Source organism: Vanellus vanellus (assembly GCF_965231255.1).
Source record: "Vanellus vanellus genome assembly, chromosome: 4".
NCBI classification, from domain to species: domain Eukaryota; kingdom Metazoa; phylum Chordata; class Aves; order Charadriiformes; family Charadriidae; genus Vanellus; species Vanellus vanellus.
In genome coordinates, this window is record NC_138909.1 from 57,479,995 (window position 1) to 57,505,992 (window position 25,998).

General features: G+C 40.9%; 1 protein-coding gene across 2 annotated transcripts in view; it reads right to left on the reverse strand.

Annotated features, from left to right (window-relative positions):
• The window catches only part of STK32B (serine/threonine kinase 32B), a gene marked incomplete at both ends in the record, with an annotated part of 173,845 nt that overhangs the window by 77,773 nt on the left and 70,074 nt on the right, over nucleotides 1-25,998 (reverse strand). For both annotated transcript variants that reach the window (XM_082482817.1, XM_082482818.1), the window contains one exon: nucleotides 2,344-2,517. In XM_082482817.1, coding sequence (XP_082338943.1) covers nucleotides 2,344-2,517 — 174 coding nt within the window. The remainder of the gene's footprint in view (nucleotides 1-2,343; nucleotides 2,518-25,998) is intronic.

Below are 25,998 nucleotides of genomic sequence, written 5' to 3' on the forward strand. Positions count from 1 at the left end.
ACGGCAGAGTGACGGCTGCACGTCTCCTCACTGTGCATCGCTACTGGCTCAGCTCCTCAGACAATTTATATCAGCATCGCACTCCCGATGCCAGCCGTGCCACTGAGATTTACAGCGGCTGAAGACCCGTCCCGCAGAGTGCTGTTCCAGGTGGCGGTGAGGCAGAAGGCAGAACGTGCTGGGACTCTCCTGGCTAAATAACTTGTTCCCCAGTGTGTGGATCATTTTGGATTTTATTGTAATTGGTGGGAAGATGAGAGACAAAAGTCTCCTTGTGCCACACTTGGGTGACTTCGGGCAGTAAGGGGTGACGTGGAAGAGCCCAGCTCAGATCTCAGGTCTGCCAGCTTCAAAATAAACATCTCTTCTATAACACAGCAGAGTCACGAACCAGATCCTTTATACCCTAAACAATAATCCCAGCTAACGAGCCAGGGAGACCTGCCACAGGCTAAGAAACAGGAATTTTGACATGTCTGTTTTTGTGAAAACTTTTGGTGTAGAGTGAAAGCAAAAACCAAACCCCAGAACTTGCCCCCAAACGGAGCCAACAACCCCATCCCTATCCTGCCTTGCTGCAAATCAACTAGTGTTGAAGCCAGTGGTGTTACTCTATACTACAACCAGCACAAAAGAGAAAATTAAGTAAAATCAAGTGCTTCCTAATCACGACTGAGTAATACAGAAGCGAACAAAGTGTCTTGCCCAATTTCACAATACTCCATGGCAATGCAGAAACTGTCACAAAAAAACTACAAACAACCACGATGACTTCAATCCTGTCCTTCATTCTCTCAAGACATCTGCCACCTTTCACAGGCTTTCCTGTGAAACATTTTTAAGTCACAGGCTTGTAGTAAAACGCAAGTTTTTATTATGAACCGGATTCTCTCACAAATGTTTTGACAGCTTATTTGCATAAAATGTCTCATCATTAAAATGAGGGTGAGAAAAAATGCTCATCAATTTGTTTTTCACTAAGAACATTAAGGCATGGAAACAAAGGTCAGCCAAAATTCTGAGCTCCACTTTTAAAATATTCACTGAGAAAGGAAAACGTATGCAAAATACATGGAAATGTACTAAAATAATAACAGTGTGCTAAAGATGCAAAATACATGGATATGTACTAAAATAATAACAGTGTGCTAAAGATGCAAAATTTCAGAAATTGCTTGCAACATTTGTGGGAGTTTAAATTGCAAGCAAAACAACAGTTTCGGTATTTACTTGAATTTTGTCTGGTGCAGTTTCAGTAATACAGAACACCCATTTACCACTGCACCTCAGATCAGAGAGATTTCGTACGGACCCTCCCTTCAGAAAGTCAGATCATACTTTTTATTGATTCTTTATTACAAAATCATGTGGCAGCTCTGGTAGGTGGATGGGATGAAAACTTTTAATGAGTGTATTTTGAGATATATATATATATAAAATAAAATAATTATTTATTTATACTGGATGCTTCAAGATCTACGGCACAGCTCAGTTTAGTTTGGTCCCTGAAACTCACATCCAGTTTCGGTAACACACAAAACTATTTTTCTATTCAGACCACTGTAAATCAGGGAGAAAGGTCCTGAATGTAGCCTACAAAGAGTAAAATAGAGCATCAAGCCCATAATTTTATAATATCACAGTTGTGGTGGTAACATAAAAAGAGAAGTTACCCCACTGCTTCAATTAAATGCCAAATTGTTTAAGGAAAACAGACTCTGGTGCTTAACACCTTTGTTGACATGAACACTATGATTGCCAGCTGTAAGGCAATGAAAATAACAGCTTGTTGTGATCCAAGAAGTGCAAAAAAGGATGCACCATCTATCCCTGTTACAATTTATTTCTACTACTCTCTTATTTCCCCTCCTCTCTTCCTCCTTCTGACCTTCATGCAGATTCTGCAAGTAAACAAATTATCCTGTATTCTCAGCCTTTGGGTTTGTGGCCTTTCCCTGACGTTGTTGTGCAAAGTCGTTGTACTGGATTACAACATTTTTGTGTTCAGGAACATTTGGGCACTGGAGAAGTAGCAATAAATTAAAAGCAGCCAGGAGGTTGTTATGGGTTGAATTTAGTGTTTAAAGACCAAAGTGTTTAAAAATACACATCATGGTATGAGATAAAAACAAGAAAGGGGCAGTATGAGAAGGATACGGGGCTACTGAATGGCTGAGGGCAGAAAGAAAACACTTAAAAAACACTTTTCAGAGCCACATTCCATCCTTGCCTAACAATGAAAACTTTCCAGAGGTTTGAATAAACCATGTAATCAGATGTGTGATAAAATTCCTCTGCCCTGCCATCAGAAAGCAGCCCGTCCCTCAAATGAAATTCACTCACCTGTGAATGATGTGGTATCTTTGCAAATAATCTAGGGAAAGCGCCAGCTCACAAATGTACAGCTTGACAGTTCCTTCGTTAAAGTGGACGTTCTGCTGCAAATGGTAACGCAGATCACCTCCGAGTAAGAGATCAACCACCATGAACATGTCTTCTTCATCTTGAAAGGAATACCTGGAAGAAAGAGTTACAGCTGAGACCTCAGGGTCAGTGACGCAGCCACAGCCGTGCCCTGGGGTAGCTCTCCATAAATAGATCTGTTCATGGCAAGTCCATGATTTGCTCAAAAGGCATACGCTGATTTCTCACTGCTGCGCTCCAGTCCTGCGACCAGACTTGGATCGCGGTGGGACTCCGCCTGTTCAAGGCAAGCAGAGCTTGAGCTGCTGCCGACCTACTACCTCGGTTGTTTTAACCATAGATTAACATCTGAATGTTGCTAAAACAGTATTTAAAATACCTTTCAAGTTCATACATTTTTAAACAACCATATACTCATTGACTTGACAAAATGGCTTACTAAGTAGCAGCAATAAAACGGAAGGCCTTGAAACACACTTGGTTTTCACACATGTACAACTGAAGCTCAGTGCCTATGGAAAGTATCACGATTGAGAACCGCTGTCCTGGGGGTATTTTCCAGATGCAGTAAATATATACAATGTTCTTTCTATTAGCTGAGTATTTTCCACAGCTTGCAGTGTAGCTCCAAATTCAATAAGAAATAAAACTGTAATTTTACTGCCTAACAATACATATTTTTTCAGTCTGCAACTTATATCTTATAAAATGACAGTGTCTTCATCGTTACTGACTGAATTCTTCTGGACCCTTTCCCAGAACTGCCTGTTGAATACTCCGAGGACCAAATTTTGATCTGATTTAAATCCTGTAAATCCAAAGGTGCAGCCAGCCAACGTAGAGTGTATATATATAGTGCTTGGGCTAGCAGGAATTTCCATGTGTTTCTACTTACCCTGGCTATGCTGCCATTGCTCCGTTTATTTCTGATCTGAGTAAACTGACAGAAACTCTCTGGTTTTCATTTCTGAATGCAACTGTCTAAGATAGAGCATTTTAGATTTCCCAAATGGGGAATGTTGAATTCTAAGATGAAATCACTCTTCTCTTAGAAATTGTTTTAGAATTAATTTCGATGTGAAGTTATATTAGCTTATACCAGTCGTGGATATGAACTGCTGAGAGGTGATCCACAATGATAGTGCCTCTTCCATCACCTTTTCTCCCATGAGGTGTGTAATATATGTTGGCTACAGATGTGATTCAGTTCTCCTGAACTTTAAAATATATGCTAAGGAAATGAGAAATAGCGGGCTTCCAGAAAGTCTCTGCCCACCCTTCCCCCAAAGGCAGAAAGGTCTACATTAGATTATTTTAATTGACAATTCCATACAGTTTCACTTTCATTCCCGGGCTTGCACTTTCTGAAATGAGGCACTGCTTAGGGGTTGTCACAGATGGTTCGTTTTGAATTTAAATGCTTTCAATTCTTTCCAAATACAGTTCTGAGAAGCGAGTTTCTCTAGGTGCTCTGCTCTTCTGTTGCATTTCTGTATGCCTGCCAAATGCCAGGAGGGGAAAGCCATTTTATTTGCATTAAGCTTACTTCTCAATAAGTCAAATCTCTGAAGCAAAATAGTAAAGTAGGTGGCACGTGGTGTCTGCTCACCTCCAGAGGCTCAGAATTTCATAACACGCATACACATTAAAAAAAAAGAAGGCTTCAATTATATTCAAATTACTCTGAATGTTGCACGTTACTGAGCCTGGAGCAACTGCAAAAGGAAAGCTTAAATACATAGCTATGTTTAAGATTTTTTTTTCTTTTTTGACACTGCTGTTATTTTAAATGAAGTAGTTGTAGCAGCGAGCAGGTATAATGAGAGATGTTATTTTTTCCTTCAGTTACTGCTTGAGTAAGTGTAGATTTTATCTGGTTCCTTTCTATATTAGAACAAAAATCCCAAATGAAAAGGTACAGATTGAAAAATTTACTTAAATGTATAAGTGAAATAGTGTGTCTAGTCTAGGACTAAAGAGCTCTCCTGGTGTCTAGAACCATATGATTACATATCAGTAAAAATGGTTCTGATGCATCTCTGATCTTGAGAAGGAAAACGTCCCGAGTCATTTCTTCAGTGCTTCAGCCGCCATGAGGCAGAGGGTGAAGGCAGGGTAAAGAGTGACTGCTGTTAATTTGCTTTTAAATTCATCGTCTATTCCCATTTCTGGGAAAATGAGAAGTGTGTTTCAAAGTGTACCCATGAATGTTTAGTCTAGATAAAAGAGCCATCAGAATAATCCAGAAATAAATGTGAAATCTCGTCCACAAACTGGTGAATGATAACACTTGATGGAACTGGGTTTTCACTCTAAACACAGGTTTCTGCTGAGGCACTCTGGTTTCCTGTGCTTGTGAGAGGAGAGCAGTGGTCCTCTGCTGTCTCCCAAGCGAGCTTTTGGTGCATCGGTGACTCATGAATGAGTTAAAAGAGAGATCAAAAAGTTGAACGGGAAAGAGCTGGTACTCTATCCCATTTCATTATGTCAGGAAATAATGCTCTTTGCAGAGAAGAGCGTGTCCCCAGTCAGGCGTGGAGGGTTGCATGTTGTTTCTGCTCACACTCCATAACAACATAAGAGCAACCACACTAGATCAGACTAGACATTTAAGTAGCTTGGGAGTCACCAGAGAACAGACAGCCATGGAGAAGCAAGGAACTCTATGGAGGTATACAAAGCTTTCCTGCAGGACTTAACCAACCTCCACCCATTCACTGTTCCAGGAATTTCTGGGACTCTGTTTGGCATCTCCGAGAATCCAGGCTGGGATGAAAAGAGATGGATTTTGTTCTGGGACCCGTCAAACTTGTTAGTGAATGATTGGTCCCCTGCTACTACACCTTGCCTCTCAGGTAAATATATTAAGGTAAGTACAGTCCCCACAAACAGAGCTACAAGGCTTCCAGAGATGACTGTACCTCTAGAACAAAGTGTTTTGAAGGCAAACAGACAAAAAAACCCAAAACCAAACCTGAAGAGATTCAGATGTATGGCTGGTGTTTGCACTCATCAGCCTTCCTGCATCTGTCACGACCCGTGAATGGAGCACAGGCCAGTTTTATTCAGACATTGAAGCTAGAATGATGCACTCTGAGACACAGCTCTTGAGGAGCTCTGTATATCCTCTCCGATGTTCTCTTTCACTTGGAGCCAGATTTTTCTTTCATTTGTATTCATATACAACTGTGCTAACTCTGCTGATCCTGTCAGAAGTGTTGTATACTGGTGTAATTAAGATATAAACTGTGCAGGTTCAGTTCGAAAGAACGGATGCTGTGGATGTTCAGTATATCAGCAGACTTTTTCACCCACTCTAAATTATATCGCACCTGACACATCATTATGCTAATCATACACATATAGCCACAGATAATGGTGTTTTTCTGGCACAGTCAATCCTGTTGGGTCAAACCTGTGTGGATGGCGTTTCTCTAACTATCTGGATCACACCAGAGTGCAATTAAAAGTGCTGCAAACAGGACCATTCCAAGAGATTTTTCTGGAGGGTAAATGAGTTTATCCTAAGTGAAGTTATGTGTCTATGACTGTCGTGGTTTGGCCTCAGCCACCGACAAAGAACCATTCGCAGCCGCTCGCTCGACTCCCACAGCCGTGGGAAAAATCGGCAGAAAAAGGCAAAACTCGTGGGTTGAAAGAGTGCAATTTAACAGAACAGCCCAAAGGGAAGAAGAAAGAAAAACAATAACACCGATAAAGGAGTATAAGAACGCGATTACAGTACCGCCGCGCAGCGCGCCGACCGGACCCGCAGCGCCGCAGCCCGTCCCCGAGTGGCGACTGCCCCCCCCTCCCCGGCTAGCGCCTCTTATAGCCCGGCATGGGTCACGTGGGATGGAATACCTGCCTCCCCTGCCGGCTCCTTGGGGAAATTAACCCCATTCTTGCCGGAACCAGGACAATGACCTAGAAGAGACCTTGGACGTGGCAAACAGCGGACAGCCTCTGGAGCTGATGGCCACTCCACTAAGTAGCTCCTGCAGCTACAAATTTTTAAGCTACTGGATGCAGGACAGGAGTTGCTCCAGGTCCTACTGGGTACCAAACACTGTTGCTCCCGCTCTGCCCTAAGGACTCACAGGACTTGGTATACCAGGTCCTGACCGGTTTCATTTGTCATGGTCACAAACAGCCTTGTCCTCTGTCTCTCTCCCTTATACAAATCCCGTATTCTTTCTTTACACAAGAAATTAAGTATTGCCTTCTAGCTTCTTGCTTTTTCAATATTTCAAGAATTAAGTGGCTTTGATTTATTGGTCTAAGAATTTAAATTGACAGCAAGTGAAATATTGGCCATGGGAAAAATGAATCTTTAAAAATATTGCTGCATGTTGGGGAGGGGCTGGTGGCAAATCAGCCCAGTGGAGATTAGTTTTTTGAGTAAGCACTGTAATTTTACTTTTGTAAGCTTCTTATCTGCTCAAAGGCAAATGACATACAAAAAGGCTGATTGGTTTTTGAAGTAAATTCAGAGGATGTTTGGGATTTTTATGTTAACCAGGTAACTCAGAAATACTTGCTGAATGAATTATAACATTGTGACTGATATTGAATGCTAATAATACATTACTAAATTACTGTAAAGACAAAGTTTTAATCCTCCTTGAAATGAAAGAGTAAATGACTTGGAGTAAATTTCTTTTTTGTTTGTTTGGGGTTTTTGTTTGTTTTTTTTAAGTAGAGTCACGAACCAGTCAGGAAAACTGTTCTAATTACAGAGCTAGTCTCTTCTTTCTCTTGCTTGAAGAAAAGTTTTAATGCACTAGAATCAGCTTTCTCCAAATTAAGATAAAATAATAATGCCCCTAGCAACAGTGAATTGGATTTTTGATTATCTTCAGACTGGAAGATAAACTACCATTGAACACAACTCTCCATGGAAACAAATTTGAACAAAGCACTTTCTGAATAAGTTATATCTGTTTCCATATTTATATCTGTATATTTGTTTTAATAATATCTATTTTTTGTATTTATATCACATTTGTATTTATTATATGTATCTCCGTCTCTTCACAAAAGCAGTTACAGATGAATTATTAAGATCCTTTTTCCCCTTTGCATTCCTTCATCGTAGTTAGCTAGGGTAATTTTTCATTGAAATCCTGCTAGATGAGGCACCCACTATTCAGAGTTCTTGTTTCATATGCATTACCTGGGGAAAAGGACATCATGATGGATATTTTATATATTACTTTAATTTAAGAGTAAAAACACATTACAAAAATTTCAACATTAAGCCCAAACCAAACTTCATAAATCTGAGGTAATCATCTAAAGCAAGATACGCACAGTTCAGATGTTCACATAACACCTCTGCTCTGTACCGAATATGATAAATGATTAATTCTGTGTAGCTCCTAATTAGAAATTTAAAGAGAGTTCTTCTTCCGGTTTTCCCCTGTAGCATTAAAGGGAGGAGGTAATTTTTGTTGTACTTGAAGCCCTAGTGACTGTCGGTTTTCCCCGTGTGGATGTAGGTGTCCCAGAACAGTGCAAAGCAGAGAACTGTAACAGCGCATTGGTTCCTGACTTGACAGTCAAAACAAGGACCACCAAGGGCTTGTGAAGAACTGGCCTTGTGTCTCGGTGCCTTGCGGGTTCCCTCTGTGAGCCCTTCTCAATACTTGTCGCAGACCTGCTCGGAGTTGGCCTGGATTAACAAAGCTTTGAGGAACCTTTCAAACACAGACAGATGCCAACAGGGAAAACTTGCATAAGCCCATTCAGCTTGCCCAACAGAGAGCAGGCAGGTAATGGTTTGACCCTCATTAACGGGTCAGACTGGTCTCCTTAAGAGAAATCCTATGGCTGTGTCTGGACTGCCTAATGCAATCTCATGAAGATGTTGGAACTAGGTCAAAAGAAACCACCTCACTCAGACATGGAGTTGGTTATGGCACCACGGTGTTGCCCCTTTTGTGAAAGCAGAATTTGTTATCTCTGGCAGAGCACGAGGCTGGTCCAGTTAGGTGAGTCTGGCTTCCTGAATGCAAATTCGCACTCCTGTGTGATGTTGTGTGAATGCACTGGCTTCTCCGGGAAGAGTCAGCTCCACTTACAGTGCTTCACTGGTGCTGGGGTCTTAAGTGGTCAGATGGGTTTTGGATTACCAGTTACCACTGAACCTGCTCATCAATGAGAATTTCCTTTGTGTAGGAAAGATTGTTCAAAGGTAGATTTTAAACTTCACAAAGGAGTGAAAATGCCAGAGCCCTTATCCCAAACCAGGGTCTCAAGACTTGAAGCTCTGACATTTCCAGGGATCTCCAGATCTCCTAGAATCTTTATCTCACAATAAAATTTCCAGAAGCAGTTGACTGTCAATGCTACAGCAATCTCCTAGGAAGCTATGCCAGTAAGTTGTGGATCCCACAGACTGGGGCACCTTTTTTGGAAGGTACAGCAAAGCTAAAAACTGAGACCTTTACTTAAGGATACACTTTTGAATGAAGACCTGTTTTCACCTGGAAAACCAATGTGAAGCATCATGCTGCCACAGATTATTCTGCTTGGATTTCATATAAAGGAGACAAATTTTTACCAGAAAAATACTGATTTACTCTGTTTTTACATTATGTATAGTTCTACATGATTCCTAATTTGAAGGAGTCCTCTTGTTATATTGCTAAACAGAGGAAGTCATTGCTGCAGCTGTATTTGCATAACAAAGATGCCCAGTGAATGTCATAAGCATACTGAGACAAGACTGGTTTCTGCCAAGCTCTCAAGGCTTGCACAAAATAAGAATGCACAGAAACTGCTTACGGAAAGAGAACAATGGAAAATGCTATTAGGGTCTTTCTAGGAAATATGGGGTGAAATGGTCAGGGCATCATGCTCACGAGAGTAGATAAGGTACAGCAAACACAGCTGCAGGTGAGGCAGGGTGAAACGGGGATGTTGCTGCCCAGCTGCACTGCCTTCTCACCCTTCCAATGCGAGCACTGCTCCGGGAACTTTCCCAGCTCTTCTGCTTGTCCTCAAAGCTTTCGAGGGGCAGACAAATCTCTTCTGTATTCTCTGCTTGACACATAGTGTAGGGAAGTCAGCTGGTACCTAACTGGTGATAATATAACATTTACTGAGGTTAGTGTTCTAAGTAGCTAGAATCCCATATCCAACTGCCTTGGGATTCATACAAGCAGAGTTTATATACAAAGGGATTTATATTTTGCTGGGATAGAAAATCAGCATTTTCTCTTTCCTTTATAAAGCAAAATGTACTGCAAAAGTATAGCACACAGCCTTATTACACTTATTTACCCAAAAGAAGCAAAAAATTGAACAAGAAAAAAAAAGATCAATTGGTGGTCTGTATGTAACTTATGGCAAGCAGTATGCATCAGGTATCAGAGAAACTGAAGAAAAATATAGGTTCAGAACTCCCTGGTATAGGTATGGTGGAATATAATATAGGTATAGTATAGTATGGTATAGGTAATAGTATAGTATGGGTGCCAAAAATAACAACTTTATTCATTCATACAACAAATCATTACAAACTTGCCTGTGCTGAAAAGGTATGCTGAAAACTATTATACTCACTGTGACTGAGAAAAGCAAATACTTATCTTTAAATTACATATTTCGTAAAATGAGATGTTCAAGCTAATCAAAGTACTGTCAAGTTTGTGTGTTCTGCCAGCCAAGGACAAGCTCAGGAGACAAACCGCCAAGATCTATGAACTTCGTAAATACATGTACACAAGTGTTATGAAGGAATGTCGAAAATGTTCCTTTATAATGTCTGCTTTGCTTACATTTCTATAGATTTCTTGTGTCCTTTTGGAAAATGGAAAAGCATTGGTTATTGGGATTTGCAATTTCTGCTTGAAAAATATATGATAGAGTTCTGTTGTTGGAAAGAAATGGAAATGCATTTATTTCCAAATTCAGAAAGACAAGAATAGTTTCTTCAAATGATGTTAAGAACAAAAAAAGATTACTTCCGTTATTTCTTTATAAATATATGAAAATATCTTTCAAGATCATGTAAAAAACCCCAAAACTTTAGAGAACAGGAAAACTCTTCCATAAAGAATTAAGTTGTTTATGCTTATTTAAAATACATTCTCAAATTCTACTTAGCTCTGATGTGACCAAAGGGGACAGATAGGAAAAATTACTAAATAAAAAATAGCCTGAAATGAAGTTGAAAGATGCCAAGGATTTCTGTCTCAAAAAAAAGGTAGTAAAAGACATGTTACAGATGACTTAGCCTAGTATATAGTCTTATAACCAACACCAATTAATATTAGCTCCCAACCAGCTAAGGCTTGTCAGTTAAACACTCTAGTATTCATCCACACATGGGGGAAAAGTCTTTTTCTCCCTCCAGAAGGTTGAGGAGATAAGGCCACAAACCCTCTCCGATCTGAAAAGCAACTGCTCATCATTCCCATGTGCACTACCACATGGCTCAGCTCATCATGAGCTACGCAACCATGCAACAGGCGGGCAATGAAGAACGGCAATGAACTAAACATGTAACAGCAAAATGCAAAACAAATAGCTGCTGTTTCTTGTTTTACTACGCACTTTGTTTTCACCTCATGAAATAAACCTCATTAATGTATTTTTACATGTGTAAACTACAGGTTATTGATCAATGCTGTTCTGAACTGTTCAAGTTCTTTGTGAGTCCTGATCACTTGAGATGGTTTGCCTTAGAGGAGCTTCTTTTACTCCTTCATCTGGCTCTAATCAACCAATGCTTTTCTCCCTCTAAAGGAAGCTGCTTTATTTCTTCCTCTGATTTTGCACATGCTAGCAGAGGATGAGGTAATTTGAGATGTGGGTTATGGTAATAACTATGGGTATTTGCCTTATCCTTAATCCTGGTGTCTTCTCTGGTATGGTAGAGAAACCATGTGATTAAATGTTGGTGGTCATCTACTAAATTAGAAAGGGTTCTTACTGTTTAGACTGGTTTGTCTTCCTCTAGGCTACGGGTGAAGAGCTTACAGCCAAGGTTTGCATATGGCCCACAGTCACATGAGAAACACATCTTTTACATTGTGATTGAGTACTGTTTGCTGAATACTAAGACAGATGTGTAGTATAGTTTTGGATAGAAGTGTTCTCTGGAGGTCAACAAGTCCAACCTCCTGCTTGAAGCGTGGTTAATTTCAAACTTAGGTCAGGTTGCCCAGGGCCCTGTCCAGGGAAGTTTTGAAAACCTCCAAGGATGGAAATTCCATAGCCTCTCCAAGATGCTCAGTGTTCCAACCACTCATTGAGTTTTGAAGAGACTTTCTTTGTATATCCAATTGGGATTTCTCTTGCTGCACCAAGTCGCTCTTGTCACTCATCTTTTCAGTGTACATCTCTTTTTAAAACTGCAGTTTTAAAACTGCATCTCTTTTAAAAAGAGATGTAGATCTGTAGATCTTGCCATCTTTACGTCATCACCACCACACCCTTGGGTAGTGGAAGACTGCAATTAGTTCCCTTTCTCAGCTCATTAGCGTCATGTCTCAGCTTTGCTCTCTAACCCAGGAGCAATAACTCTCCAAATCTTGAAGACAAGGGTTGGATGAACTTATTCCAAGAAATACCACTGCAGGAGGTAACTTCTGAGACAATGGGTGACCCTTCACAAAGGTTTGTTTGAGGCCTAGAAAATTTCAGACAAGTAGGATGAATTTTTGGTGCACTATGAATGACTGAAAGTAGAAAAACTACCACGCAGCCACACTGCTAGCAATTACTATGACTCTGACAACATTTTTATTCCCATATATTAAGTGATCCATTTTTCCAAGTGGTCTATCTCTAAAAGTGCTTTCTGATAATTTGTTTTTCAGGAGAAAATTAATTACTTTTCTGGCTCATTTGCTCGTATACTTGTAGACTTAATGGCACAGTCTAATGATAAAGTCTGTGTTTTCTCAAATATTATTAGACCAGTGATAAAGTAAGACTTGCAAATGAGTGCAAAATAGGCTCATGTCTCAGTCTATTTGTTTAGGATTTTTAGCAGACTTGGATGCAATATTGTCAAAGCTCAATTTAATTGGTCTGCTATCACAAAAAGCATGGCAGCTTTCACCAAGTTTTACATTCTGAGTCCAGAGTCAGCTTCCTTCATCTTTTTTTTTTTTTTTCAAGTGTTTTAACTTTCAGATATATTTTGTTGAGGGGATTAAAGACAGGTCTGCACTATCTCCTGTTCTATGTATAGCCTTTTTACAGTAGGTACATCACAATTACACGAGAGCCCCGTTCTGGTTGAGAGGATACGAGCATATATAGAAGGCACTTTGGATTTGCTGATATTCTCAGCTGAACGCAGTCTCCAAAATCCATTCAGCTGTGTTGGAGATGTGCTGTGACTGGCTATGCTGGTACTTAGTAAATGTTAGCCAAGTTCTTCATTATCATTTTGTGTTATTATCACTGCCAATTTATATCACTTCATATGCACATGGCACTACAGCAGTAGCAATTATTTGTATAGTGCCAACTAGTCTCTCTTTTCCCTTGCTTGTCTCAAACACATCCAATTAAAGCAAGCAACGGACAGCATATGTGAAGAACTCAGGGAAACTGCTCACACAAACAAGTGCCTCACTACCAATACAGCTCACCAAGAAAAGTAGGTTCTTGGGAAAGAAGTGGACAAGGAAAAAGTTCATTGGGAATAGTGGATTGAAAACATTTGGGATGCAAGTCCAGAGCTCAACCTCCAACTTGCAAAGCTTGGTATATTTGTAACTTATGGTTCATCCTGATGAGTAGAAAATCAAGCAAAGGCAGTAGGAAGCTCGCATGGATGACCAAGGAGATCCTAACTGAACTCAAACAGAAAAAAAGAAGTGTACAAGAGGTGGAAGCAGGGGCAGGTCACGCAGGAGGAACACAGATTTGCTGTCTGATCTTGGAGGCATGGGGTTAGGAAAGCCAAGGTCACCCTGGAGTTGAGTCTGGCAAGGGATGCGAAGGGCTACAAGAAGAGATTCTACAAGTCAGCAAAAGGAAGAGTAGGGAAAATACGAGTCCATTGCTGAATGGGACAGGGGAGCTGGTGACAGATGACATGGAAAAGGCCGAGTTGCTCAATGTCTTCTTCACCTCAATCTCCACTGGTAAGACCAGACTTTAGGAATCCCAGGCACATGAAGCAAAACATGGAGCAAGAAATACCCTAGGTGGAGGAGGACAAGGTTAGGGAGCTCTTAAACAAACTGTACATATATAAATCCATGTGGCCTTATGGATTGTACCCATGAAAGCTGAGGGAGTTGGCTGATTTCATTTCAAGGCTGCTGACAAATGTATTTGCTGACAAATATATTTGCTGACAAATATATTTGGAAGGTCACGGCAGTTGGGAGAGGTGGCTTAAGACTGGAGAAAAACAAATTTCACTCCTATCCTCAAGAAGGGCAAGAAGGAAGATCTGGGGAACTACAGGCTGGTCAGCCTCACCTCAATCCCTCAGAAGGTGATTAAGCAACTAATCCTGGAAAGCATTTCCAACACATGAAGGACAAGAATGTGATAGGGAGTAGTCAGCACAGATTTATGAAGGGGAATCTCCTGAAGTTTAACAAGGTGAAATGTGCACCTGAGGAGGAAGCACCCCACAGACAAGTACATACTGGGGCTGACTGACTGGAAAGCAACTTTGCAGAAGAGGATCTTGGGTTCTTGACGAACACCAAGTTGGCCATAAGCCAGCAATGTGCCCTTGCAGCAAAGTAGGCCAACAGCATCCTGAGCTGCACTAGGAGGAATGTTGCCAGCAGGTCAAGTGAGGTGATCCTTCCTCTCTTTTCAGCACTGGTGAGGTCATATCGGCAGTCCTGCATCCAGTTCTGGGCTTCCCAGTAGAAGAAAGAGTCCAGTGCAGGGCCACAAAGATGATTAAAGGACTGGAGCATTTTTCATATGAGAAAAGTCTGGGAGAGCTGGGACTGTCCAGCCTGGAGAAGAGAAGGCTCAGCGGGGATCTCATCAATATGTATAAATACCTGACGGGCAGGAATGAAGAAGAGGGAGACAGACTCTTCTCAGTGGTGCCCAGTGACAGGAAAAGAGGAAACACAAATTAAAACATTAATTCCATCTGAACACAAGGAAATACTTCTTCACTGTGAGGGTTGTCAAACACTGGAACAAGTTTCCCAGAGAAGCTGTGGAGTCTTCATTTGGGGCGATACTAAAATCCCAACTGGGCAACATGCCTTAGGTGACTCTGCTTAAGCTGGCGGTTTGGATTAGTTGAACTCAAGAGGTCACTTCTAAATTAAACAAATCTGTGATTCTGTGATCTTTTCATTACAGCAGCTAACTGATTGGCTCTCTAAACTGGGGCTACATACAATAAAACAAGTGTTGAAGAACAGACTTCTAGCGGCAATTTGTCTCACGGAGAATTTCTTCTGGTTCTCTTTCCTCTTTCTCACAACCTCATTATTTGAGGTTCACAATACTTCATTTAGTGGAAGATTTAAAAAGAAAATAGTTACCAACATTTCTAAAGAGAGATAAGCACTAATTACTGAACAAGGATTTCAACCAGACCAAATAACCCAAAGTTTCATAGTATTTAACAATAAGCTTTTGTGGGGCAAGTGCAGCTGTTGAAAAAAGGCTGTTGCAAGTCTGGACTCATACTTTGGTGGAACCCAAAGTTCAGCAGTCACACTTTTTGTAGATTACAGCAAATGATGTCCAAACCCTCTCTATTTTTAACTTCAAACACTGTTCTGTTTTAGAGACAATTTTATAAGAGTCTTTTTTCAGGTTTATGAAGCAAAGAAACATCAAAGTTGTAGCACTCACCATTAAGCTTCAATCATAACAAAATTTAACCTTCAGCACATAAAAAACTTCACTGAGTGAAAAACAAAGGAACACATTTTGGACTTTAGGCATAAGTCTTTGCTGTATATAACCTTAGACACTGCAGTGGCTGTGTATGTGCATCTGTGTGCATGAGGCACTCTGCATGGGTTGAGAGGCTTAAAATAGTGCTTTTCTCTTTTATTTATTTAGGCATGAACAGGTTTTCCTCTGAGCTACAGGAAAACCTTCATTTTTTACATGCTTACCTTGCACATGTACACCTTCTGTAGCCAGTTGCCTCACTGGAATTGGACAGATTTCCAGTTACACCCTTCCCTCTACCTGACTTTGCTGTAGACTAAAACGTCTTTGCTACTGCAATGAATGGTTCATCTTCTTTTGGTTTGATTCGAAATAGCCAAACACTTTTCAGCCAGTTTTCTGTAGAATGTCCTCCACTCTGATACTATCCCCAGTGAATAAAAGCAGCTACTCAAAAGGTTTCACCCAAGCAGCTCCTCCTATTTTCTGTAAATAAATTAGTTAATTTAAAACAGTGGTGCTGAAGCATAATGTTTTCAATCACATGTAGAAGCCTACTAACATTTTCAGTGAAACCAAGTATTCCTCTTAGTATGAGGAATTCACCATTTTTTAATTGTGAATATTTTCTAAAACAAACAACTTGGGCTGAAACACTGCTCACTCTGTTGAATCTTTTTCCAGCTCATTTCAGGCTTACCTTCTTAATTGGCATGCAAGTTATTTTGCAAGCTTTCCAGGCTCAAAAGATGGAGCAAAAATCTGAATAGTAATGTGAAGAATGTAGTGCAGAGCAAATCAAGCTTATTGTCTCTGTCATTTTCACTGAGGACAGATAGCTGTTTTCAGTTTGACCTTTTTTTCCCAAAAGAATTTCTTTACAATCAGCTCTTCTGGAAGGAACGTAAGATAGCAGTATGATTTAAGTGATTCCCCAAGCAGCATGAGCATATATGAAACAACCTTTTCTTTTTACTGTTGTTTCTCATCCATACACCAAATCTAAGAGAAACCTTGAAAAACATAGAAATAAAGAGGGTCTGGTTTGCCTTCTAGAACATTAGTCATAAATCCAACTGGACAAGAACTCAGCAACTTACTAGAATTGAGCTTCTTAGACCTAGTTTTGCCCTGACTACCTTCAGGCAAGTTATTAATGTGCTTTGGGTTAGAAGGGTAGTTTTTGTTTGATGGCTGTGTAGTAAGTAGACAGTTGTGATCATAGGTGTGCTAACTGCTCTCTGGAGATTCCCTCTTTTTCCCATTGATTACAGAGGTAGCCCAAGGGCACAAGGCTGATGTCTGAAGTCAGCTGAGGAGAATTCAAGTCCTCTAGAGATTGTCTTTTCTGTTTTGCAAAGTCCCTGCTATGATCGGGGCATCTCATTCGCATGTACATTTTGACTGCTACAGACAGGTTGATAAATATGACTGACAGTGAACATTTTTTGTGCGATTAGCAAAGGCAAAAATAAGGTAACATTTCTGACTTATGCTGGTCTTGCAAGTCCGGACTTCCTTCCTCTAACTGTGGTGCATATCTTGCTTCCGATTACTGAATTGATTTTACATTTAGCTCCAGGAAAACAGACCTTCATCTATTCACGTTAAAAAGAGAGGAAAGGTATTAAGTTGCAAATGCAACGCGTTATAATGCATAATCCAGAAAAAGGCAAATAATGAAAAATTCCCTAATTTTCTGTCTCTGTTCCTCAGCCCCTACTGAAGAAGCTTTTGCTTAATGTTCAATTTCATGTAAATGACACCTTCTTCTTTAACAAGAACAAGATTTACTGCAAGGAGACATGGAAAGAGTGAGGAGCCCTTTATGTTAGGGATCCCGAAGTAAGAAGGAGATGCTTTAAGGCAGTTATAAATACAGGAATAATTACGATTTAATAACCATAGGCATTGTGCTTTTTTTTTTTAATCTTTTTATATTGCTGTCTCTAAGTTAATACCAGCTTATCAGTGAAACCTAAAGGAGGAAAAGCTGCTCAAAAATCTCCTCTGTTCAACACATCTTACTCTCATATGTTGATAAGCAACTGAGTTGGCACACAAAGTGTAGTGATCAGACACACACCTATGTTGGCTCACTTCACTGTAAGGATGCGGGCTAGGACATAGATATGGCTAGTTCTCAGCTGACAGCCTTTTGAACTAAATTAATTTGGATACAAGCAATCAGATAACAAAACCTCAAGATTCTTAGCATTCTGTTTCATGGCAGTTCTTGTGCCACACTAATCACCGCAGGAACCGAGGGGCTTCTATCAGTATTTTCTGTACGTGCCACATGTTCATGTCCCCTCCTTTTCTTAGCATGTGGAGCGGAACGTCTGGTGTCATGAACTAGCCAAAGCTCTGAGTACGCGGGTGCACTGTATGGCAGGCCAGGTCTTAAGAGAGCAGCCGGGAGAATGGCAGACACTGCTAGGTTAGGTCTTCCTCGCATCGTCCTCCAGGCAGAGCACCTGGCAAAAATATACCTGTCAGAGATGATGTGCTTCTTGGGCCTGTCTGCCCGAGAATGGGACTTTATGATTCCCATCATTTGAAAACTATAAAACAAGTTTAATTCTGCCTGTTTTCTCTTTGTTTAATTTTTCTGGGAGCTACGGTCAATGATTCATTGTTCTATATTCATTGTAACTGTCACCAAAGAGCAATATTTTTGTCATGGCAGAATTTTATTTCAGAATATGAATAACCAGATCTTATTGCCACTCTTAGATTCAGCATCTTGTTTTTCCAATTCCAATTATAGTCACAATAAGTGTTAAGATTTGCTATGCAACTGAGATAACTCTTGCCTTTTTAGTTTACAGTTGAGTTTATCATGTTGATTCAGAGCAATCACAAAGAAGGAACTTCAGTTGTCAGCTAGTATCGTTCTATCTCACCCCAGACACTTAAATTTATTCTGCAAAATTGTCTGTCAGGTCTTCAATGTTTACTTTTTTTTTTTATTTTAACATGGCAGAGCGATGTTATTTGTGGTAACACTGCTTAGCTTAATGGAGGTGCAGGGAGGAGGGGCATGTCAAACCATGAGGAACAAGGGAGAGACCCCAATGACAGCAAAGAAAATCACTTTTGAAAGCAACATTGCACTAAGGAGGGATTATTAACTTTAGGGCTGCACCCAGAGCCTATAGCATCGGGCGTCTTGTCTCCTGATGCAAACAGGGGCAGATACGAGGGAGTAATACTGAAAGCACGCTCACAGTTCCTCATGTGCACTACTTCCCAGCTTCCACATGCAGGAATTCTTGAGTCACTATATATTAAGAATACAAGAAAATACAGCAAATATTAATTGTACACGATAGCGATCGACAGACTTACCGGTGTCTGTCAGGAAGACTTCCCCGGCTGCATGTCCTGCACTACTACAGGTCTCCTGCCAGAGACAGATTGTGTTATTGGTCAAGAAGATGAGACAGGGAATAAGTTGGATGGAGTTGTTGTGGATGCCCCAATCTACAGTTGAAGAGCTACAGTCTTTTCTCTGTATTGCTGCACTAATGGCTGAAAGCTGCTTTTTCCAGTGGCTCAGTATGAAAGCATATAGTGCTCCTTCCTTTCCTGACCTGTCTGGCCTCAGCACATGTATCGCCTGTTCTTACCCTGAATCTTTCTTGACCTGTTGCTTTAGAAAGAAAATAGGAGGGGGAAAGAAATTTAAGCAACAATGATCAAAATTTGGTTCATTGATACTCAAAACATGCATGAAAATCCCAGGTGTGTGTCCCTTTTTTTAAATTTTCTTTTTATCCCTGTGCCCAAGCACTACAAAAGCTGGTAGAAATACTGCCCCAGCCAGAGTACAAGAGTTTTGTCACTTAAAAATGTTATTACTATGAAGTCAAGATACAAGGGAAGAGGGGTGGGGAGGGAAGGGTTTCTGGGGATATAGGTATTTCCTTTGGATATTTCTTGAAGGAAACTCGCAGCAGGAGCTTCCGAGATTCCACGCTGCTACAGACCTTGTTCCTGTGGGGTGCAGGAGAGTCACAAGCCTGCTGATGTCACAGTTTCAGAGCTGGATGGTCTGGACACCGAGGTGGGCGTAGATCTTCTGGCTCAGGCAATCCAGTAGTCTGCGTATGGAGGAAGGAGGCAGAAAGCCAGCCTGGGAGCCCTTTCTTTTTCACAACCCACTAGCAAGGGAGTCTAGAGTCTGGCTGTCTAACAGTCCTCCAGGCAAGAGGAGAAGGGGGCAGGTTTCCAACAAAATTTTATCTTAATTGACGTATGTCTTCAGAACGCTTGATTCACTTTAATTGAGGTTTTCCTCATAGAAAACAGTTCCTCTGGAAAAATTCCATCCAGGTCCAATAACAGCAAATTTATCTTACTGCACGCTAAGAGAAAATCATTATAAGCTGTCCCCCCAAGTTGTATTTGTCTTAATTTGAAGTAATAATTGCAGTGGATCTGACTTTTGGTGCTAAGGCTGGCAGCTGTAGCTGAATTGGACGGGACAATGGAAACAATACATTCCTTTAATGAGACTGAAAAACATTTTGGGTTGGGACTGGGACCAGGAAAGAAACACCACTTTGTCGTACACATTAACCAAAGCTTCTAACAGAGGCTGACAGCGATTTACACACTGTAGCAAATGAGAGCGGAAAGATACTTTTAGCATACAAATATGTAGACTGAAGCTGTAAATTTATCCTCTGGCAGAAAGAGGCAAATAGCTGCAGAAATCAGCCTTTGTGACCGCATGTGTTAACTATGGTCTGGAGTACAGATACAGAAATACAGTGAAAGCAGTCAAGAAAGCTGAAATTCTGAGAATGAAGCTGTGTAACAGCCTAAATACAAGACTGGCAAGGACAAAAACTTCATTTCTTTCTTAGTCTCACATTCTTCCGTAATTTTTAGGACACATCTTTAAATAGGCATCTAAACAATCAGGAAATTGTTTATATCTATAGGTTCATCCATCTGTGTGTAAATATGGAGTCACCTATATACACCCCTGAGCATTAGCCAGTGCGATAAATCTCTCTGCCATCTCTCCTCTCTTCCATAACGATGACAATATTCAGCAGCCTCCCAGACTAGTCGCGAGGAGGAAATGATGAGTGCAGAGCATCCTGCGCATCCTATCGAGACTGCCAGCCCACCATTCTGGGTTCTGCTTCTGCCTCAGGAAAGTAAATTTTAATGCAGACCATAGGTGTGGCTGCTCTGCAAAGCAGAAAAGAAGAAGAAGAAAGGAAGAAGTGGCTTTGTAACAGTGGGCAAGGCAAACGTTGGTCTTCTCTCGCTGCGCTGGTTTTTGTCAACAGCATTGCATTTTAACACGAGCACAGCTCTTCTGCAACGCAGTGGTGGGTCTCCAGGTCAGAGATTTTTTGCAGTCGGGCTTCCCAGTGGACGAGGAATCGTTCAGCACTGGTTTGTGATGGAAGTCTGTTTCTAATGGATATTTATAAGGAAGCCAGTCTGAAATTTCCTTGGCTTTACCCACCAGCGTATTATAGAGAATGAATGGCACTTGAACCACCAGGTGATACCCTTTCCACTTCTGAAAAAGACTCCCGTTGCCCACATGCAGGAGAGCAGTCTGGGCTCTGACTCTGCCTCACTAGGTTTTACACACGCAGCCTGCAGAGTCCAAATCATCTCCTCCCTTCCTTTCTCTGCTAGCATTAACATGGGTCCCAAGATCCCCACCCCAGAGCTCTGCTTGTAGAGATTTATATCATGTTATCCAGTACTAAAGCAACTCCTTTCCATTTTGGCTCTGCACCAAATCACAACCACCCAAATTGCTTTCCTGTGAACCGTCTGTGATGTAATCACTGAGCAGTGGCTTGACTATTTGCATTAGTTCATATAGAAAAGCAGATCCAAAGCGGAATCCTTAAAGCAAGTCTTCTCACCTGCTGGGAGGCAGGTCTTTCAAAAAGAAGCCAAATAATTTTTGAGTATAACTGACTGGCATTTTGCTACTTATAAAATGAGGAAAGAAAATCACTGTTTAATCAGAAAAGCTCAAAAGTAATCACATCCGTAATGTGACATGTATAATGTGGCATAGGTGATGATGCTCTGTGCTCAGAAATACAAGGGCAGAGCATGAGATAAAAATTCACCCCAAATGACTCATCAAGGGAGTAATATTAAGAACAAAAGTGGGCTAACAGAATTATTTTCCCAAAAGCCAGACTGTAAATCACCTTATCTCACAGCTTCAAGGCTTCCTTCACAATATGGAAGAAAAATAATTAATTATAAAAATATGCATTGCATTCACATCCACTGCACAAAACTCCCCAGAATGCAACAGAAACAATCAAAGCAATTACTACAGAAGAAAAAAGTACCTTTGAAAGATCTATTTAAAGACCTATAAGGAATGATGAACCATTTGTTTCTTTCTCTGCCACTATTATAACTAGCTTGCTCTGTTATTGGTATCGCTGATGCACTAGTTCTCAAAAAGATGATCCAGTGGGAATGGGAAATGAAACAGAAGAGCATCAGCAATTAGTGAAATGTTAAAAGGGTAAAAACTGCACAATCAGCTGATGGCAGCATGAGGCCATCAAGGTACCAGCAGTACTGAAGTTTGGTCTACATGCCAATGGCATAAATTGTGTATGAAATGAATATTTAAAAGGTAGGAAAGAAGCCCTTTGAAGCACCAGGGTTTCATCAGAGAGCACACAAAAAGACCAGTGGACATCTCTACCTATATATGTACCAGTTTGACAGCTGGGAAAGTCACATTTTCTGTACTATCTACAGGTCTCCAGCCATTTTCCACATCAGCGACATAACTACATTCTGCGTAGCGAATTCTTTCCATTGATGGTTTGCTCACAAATTTGTCAAACCTGCTGACGTGTACATTTGAATTTTTCACATACTCTGAGATATGCACTTTCCCCCCAGCTATAGCAAGACTTTTTCTTATTTTTCTAGTTATCCAGACTTAGGATTTGGTGGGAAATAAAATAGTGTTTTAGACAGTTAGCAATTTCACCTCTCTTACTACTGGATTAATCTTCTTTTCTGGCATTTCCTTGTACTGTGAAACTAGAAAATTACCAAAATACATTTAGAGATGTGATAAGTATCCAATTCTGCTCTTTATGACTTTGCCTATATATAATTAATACACCATAGTGGGTATTTATTTGTTTGATTCCCAGCAGAGATCTTCTCTTATTTGTATTTGACCAGTAATTCACAGGAAGGTTTTGGTCTACTTTTGCACTCTTGTCTCTGGCATTTTGCCATAGTTGGTCAAAATCTGAATTTTGTAACTCAGAGGAGCTCTGAACGATAAAAATTTCTAGCAGTTGCCATTTCTTCCCTTTTTGTGGTCATGTCAATTACTGTCCCGACAAGTGCCAAAATGAAGCATAGTAAGAAGGAGAAAAAAAATAAAAAGAGTTAATATTAGCTGAATCTTTATTTCCTGATGTCAAATTAGTGAGAAACATAATGCCACATTAAGTTTATAATAATAAACCGGTTTTGTTAAATCAGCACACTGCTCACTTTTAGTTTAGTTCCAAACTTTAAAATACATGAATCTTCCAATCAACTCCTGCTCCAACTGAGAACATCCAGTTTCAGAGACAGCGCCAACTCAGGGAATCAATCCCTTGGTTAAAATAAAACCAAAGTCCTCACAATTCATTAGCACTGATCTTGCCTATTAAACCATCATTGTTGCCACCTCCCCCAGAACAGCAGACCCATTTCTTGTCATGGGCGTTACTGTCCCTCACCAGCTCTTCCTCACCGTTATAGTCACTGCTCAGAAATATGTTCCAGAAACTAATTTTTCATCTCAAACCCTTTCCATCTTTTTCCATGCTTTTTCCAGCTGTTCAAGTTCAGCTTACCGATAGCACGTCCTCAAGAAGAGGGACACGTGCAACCTCCTCCATCCCCTCCTTCTGCCTGTCCCCACTGCTCTCTGAATACAGAGGCAACCTGTGACAGCGTGTGAGCAGTTTATTTGTACAGTATCGTCAGGGGTGCTAGTTTTTGCAGGGCTGGACTTGTTGATATCAGAAGAAAAGCTGCCTGTGTAAAGCCACTGCTTGCTTTGTCCTTCTTTTTCTGTGTAGATGAGTTCCTTCCCGTACGTCAGGAGCCACAAGATACAGCATAAACATGCTGAGCTTTTCAAAAGAAAAGATATGAGCTCCCCTGCAAAAGCAAATCTTCTTCAGTCATCTTCATGCAGGAAAGGGAGAAATCTTCAATGCCATTAAAGAGAAGGAATGTGATATTGATATGAATTAAAGAATTAATAGGTCTCAAGTCCAATACTGATTAGTGACTTCTAGTTGCCTTCATAGCATCCCTGTGAATTATGCGGGTAACACTTATGTCTCCATTATACCAATACATATTTGAAACAAGAAGATAACCTAAAGTTGCTGAGAACGGTTCATCTTCTCTCCTCAGTAGCTGAACCTGATACTCAAAGCACAGGATTTCCCAGTTCCTATCAGTGGACACACTCTGCCATAAGAGCTCAGCTCAGCTCTAATAACAAACGAAATAAAATGCAGTTCGGTGTCTTAGTGTGTATCGTTTGATTATGTAAAAACCTTACTCAATTAATGTAATTGCCTTTCCCTCTAATGGCTGGTTTTAATTAGGGACCAGCTTGTTAGCATGTCACAGGTGCAAGTTCTTCCTTAAATACTCTGGTAGAAATTTGGGATATTGACATTTCAGGTGATACAAAAGAAAATGGGGAAAATTTCATGATCAAAACCTCAGCTTGTAATACTTATTACAGAAAAACTGTCTGAATCTGTGCTGTAATGCCATGGCCTTTTAATGTGCATATTATGGCAAATTTCTGAAAGGCTGATGAGATGTAAGAGTCAGGACATTTGGAATTCATTGATGAAAGAAGTGATATGGGAGACAAAGGAGTTTGAAAGTCTAATGGAGATTTGTTAGACTTAATAATGAAAAAAATGTTCTGCTTCTTTACCTGAATTTCCAGATGTTTTAATCAGTAGAATCAATAATTGTCAGCTACTGCTCATAGGAATGAGTGCTGTTCTTCCAGAATGGTTTCTGGGCTATTACATCCTTGAATATAATTCCCTACTGGTGTTGGGATGTTAATTTTGAATCATAAGTGGTTAACTAAGATTGGTACGTGCCTTTAGTTGAGTGAACACTATTTGCTATTTCTTACCACTCAACTCAGAGTACCCAGACCCCTGAGCCAGAAGAAAGGGATAGGGAGCAGAATGAAGCCCCTGTAATCCAAAGGGAAATGTTGAGGGACCTGCTTCAGCACCTGGAGGTGCCCAAATCTGTGGGGCTGGGTGGGATCCACCCAAGGGTACTGAAGGAGCTAGCGGGAGTGTTCACCAGGCCACTTTGCATCATTTATAAGCAGTCTTGAATAACTTGGGAGGTCCCAGCTGACTGGAGGTTGGCAAATGTGACATCCACAAGAAGGGCCGGAATGAGGATCCAGGGAACTACAGGCCAGTCAGTCTGACCTTGGTGCCTGGGGAGGTCATGGAACAGATCATCCTCAGTGCCATTACACAGCACATGCAGGAGAACAGGGTGATCAGGCCCAGTCGGCATGGGTTTGTGACAGGCAAATCATGCCTGACAAACCTGATCTCCTTCTATGATAAGGTGACCCACTTAGTGGATGAGGAAAAAGCTGTGGATGTTATCTACCTGAATTTTTGCAAAGCTTTTGACACAGTTTCCCACAGCATTCTCCTGGAGAAACTGGCTGCTTATGGTCTGGACAGGTGAACTCTTCACTGGGTAAAAAACTGGCTGGATGGCCGTGCCCAGAGAGTGGTGCTGAATGGAGTTAAACCCAGTTGGTGTCCGGTCACAAGTGGTGTCCCCCAGGGCTCTGTGCTGGGGCCTGTTCTCTTTAATATCTTTATCACTGATCTGGATGAGGGGATCGAATGCACCCTCAGTAAGTTCGCAGATGACACTAAGCTAGGCGGGCGTGTTGATCTGCTTGAGGGTAGGATGGCTCTGGACAGGATGGACCGATGGGCTGAGGCCAATGGTATGAGGTTCAACAAGGCCAAGTGCCGGGTCCTGCACTTGGGTCACAACAACCCCATGCAGCGCTACAGGATTGGGGCAGAGTGGCTCGAAAGCTGCCCGGCAGAAAAGGACCTGAGGGTGTTGGTAGACAGCCGGCTGAATATGAGTTGGCAGTGTGCCCATGTGGCCAAGAAGGCCAACAGCATCCTGGCCTGTATCAGGAATAGCGTGGTGAGCAGGACTAGGGAAGTGATCATTGCCCTGTACTCGGCACTGGTGAGGCCCCACCTCGAGTACTGTGTTCGGTTTTGGGCCCCACACTACAAGAAGAATATTGAGGTGTTGGAGTGTGGAACTTTAACTGTTGGAATAAAATTTAGTAAAAAAGCTTTCAAGGTTAATTTTATTCATTAATCAGGAGCATTTTTCTCCCTTAAGCCCATAGAAGATAGAATAGGATTCAGGCAGTAGGGAATACCAAGAATATTGATAAACCAGAGACACACACATGCTTCTGAGCCATGATATTTAAATAAAAATATTGTGAATTTAAAAACAAACAGACACGTTTTTCAGGCTCTTCTTTTTCTTCTGTTTGTTTTTTTTTTTTTTAAACTTCCAATTCACATATTTTCATTCTTCACATCTACATGATAGTCACACACTAAGTGATGT